The sequence below is a fragment of the Palaemon carinicauda genome, chromosome 1 (assembly GCF_036898095.1).
Source record: "Palaemon carinicauda isolate YSFRI2023 chromosome 1, ASM3689809v2, whole genome shotgun sequence".
NCBI classification, from domain to species: Eukaryota; Metazoa; Arthropoda; class Malacostraca; order Decapoda; family Palaemonidae; genus Palaemon; species Palaemon carinicauda.
Genome location: NC_090725.1, coordinates 91,557,546 through 91,560,045, shown reverse-complemented (window position 1 = coordinate 91,560,045; position 2,500 = coordinate 91,557,546). Strand labels below are relative to the sequence as shown.

Sequence of the window (2,500 nt, the reverse complement as noted above, 5' to 3'; positions counted from 1 at the left end):
AAAATATTTAGTACAAATCTTTATACAAACTTAAAACCTACAATATTACTTTAAACAAATTAGTTTGACGTACATCTGAGAAAAGAATTTACATGATTAGTTTTATGCGATTTTTTATAACATCATACAAAAATCTATGAATATGAAGTTAAGAATTTTCGAAAGGATTATACTGTATATATATATATATATATATATATATATATATATATATATATATATATATATATATATATATATATATATATATATATGCAATGACCCAAGAATGCCACTTCCTTGGCGCAAAAGGTACACATGTTGTAGCTTATTACAAGGTAATTTTGCTGCAGGCAGTCGAGGACAGTGCATAGGTGATGTAGGTGGTCCTCTTTAGAGGGGGAGAATATTATCTACATGACATGCACAGAATGGGAGATCTCCATGAATCGGTGAAATGTGGCCCTTGCATTATAAAGGCCAAAGCAGGAGTAATTGAAGGTATATATACCAATGGGGATGGGGATGGCAGACTTAAAGATGTTTAATGGGTTCATGAGCACCTGATAATACTCCTTCAGGAGGACGAGGGCCGAGAGTACTTAGTGCAGTGAACGTAGGTAGGATATCGGCGAGGTTGGGGAGTGGGTTGTGGTTTGTGGTCTGGTTTCATCTGCATGTGAAGATGCTTGTAAACCCCACAAGGTATATGGATCCATTCCTCTTAAGGACGATATGCAGGGGGACGACCATGGGCTTCGGACTTTGGACTGTCCCATTTACTCCATTTCAGAAAATGTGCGTTTAGCAGGTGCCAAAAGTCTGCATCTTGCAAACACTGGGGACTCCATTGCTTTAATATGGTAATTGGTACTGTGCTTGGCAGGAACCATGGGTGTCGGGTTTTAAAGGTGTGGACAAGTAAAAACTGGCATTAGCTAAACGGCAATGTGTGATGTTGACCAGGTGGAAATGGGCCAGCGGTGATTACTGCTCCAGGAGGAATGATTTTAGGGCTTCATACTCTAATGGGGAGGTTTCTCTGTTTTGCGAAGCCAGTCGGAGATTCCAGGAAGGTGTCGTCGTGGATCACAGTAAGGACATAGACGGCCTTGACGCTCGAGTGGGTCATTCCCTTGATGCGGAAATTAATCTTGGTGTACTAAAACCAGGCAAACGCATCACAGCTGGAGAAGGCAATAGCCTCGCTATGGCATCGTTGACAGATGAATCGGTTCGGTGGTTGGTAGTGACTGGGTGGTCGAGGCGCTCTGTATGTCATCAATGTGACGGGAGTGGAAGAAAAGCTAAAGCAAAATACAGCTCCTGAATTAACTGACTATATTTTACAGACAACACAAGTATAGACCCCCAAGGGGTCACATAAGGTGACAATTGTGTGTTTACAAATAAAGGTTTTTGTCAATAAGGTTGACATTGGCATAAAGGTAAATAGCAAAGCAATGGAAGTATGAAAGTATAAATTACCTTGCTACATTCAACAACTTTTCATCTGGAGTCCTATAACTATTGTAGTATCGAAGAAAACTTTAATAAGGCATCGTTGCAAATTTGTATGTGCATTGCTTACTGCGTGGACATTAGAGAAATCTCGCGAATTATGCTGCATTGCAAAAGGGAATCCAGGTTTAAAAACACATCATTACCCCATTGCAACAGTAGAATCGTGGAATTCACTGGAGAAAGAATCAAAATAGCATGTATGGCCTAGAGGGAGAGTACAGAAACTACTACTGCAGAGAAAATTATGGAGCAGTGAAACCACAGCTTGTCACAAGGGAATCGAGTCAGAGATCAACTTACCTAAAGATTTCATTTTGTCGTAGCAATCTTCTGAAGGCCAACAAAAGTCGTATATTCTCTTGTCAAGGAAATCTCCCAGGCCCAACAAAACCATCAGAACGTTAACGCAGCCTATAACCTGTAAAGATATATAGAGAAGTTTTTAAAGGATTCTCAGTTTTAAAAACATTTCAATTTTTGAAATTACAAGTTTCCATTATATAAGCTACATTTGTAGTATATATAATATATATATATATATATAATATATATATATATATATATATATATATATATAAATATATATATATAATATATATATATATATATATATATATATATATATAATGTATATATATATTATGTATATATGTATAATTATATATATTAGGTATATAATTATATATATGTATATATATATATATATATATATATATATATATATATATATATATATATATATATATATATATATATGTGTGTGTGTAGTGTAGATATATTTCTTTCCTGGCGTTCTGAGAGACTTTGCTAGACTCATGATTATTGGATCTCATACCGTCCTTCGAAATCGAATCTCCCACAAATTGCAGAACCATCAGGCTGTAGTTTGTAGAGGGGGAGCGTTGAATCTGTACACTTTTCCGCATGTCTATGTAGATATTTAGAAATAATTTTTAACAGCTCGGGTACTATATATATATATATATATATATATATA

General features: G+C 35.6%; 1 protein-coding gene across 1 annotated transcript in view; it reads right to left on the bottom strand.

Moving 5' to 3' along the window:
* LOC137642637 (uncharacterized) overlaps positions 1-1,916 on the bottom strand; it is a 15,201-nt gene extending 13,285 nt beyond the window's left edge. Inside the window, exon 1 of the mRNA XM_068375387.1 lies at positions 1,804-1,916. Coding sequence (XP_068231488.1) covers positions 1,804-1,897 — 94 coding nt within the window. The 5' untranslated portion in view covers positions 1,898-1,916. The remainder of the gene's footprint in view (positions 1-1,803) is intronic.
* Between the last annotated feature and the right edge of the window lie 584 nt (positions 1,917-2,500).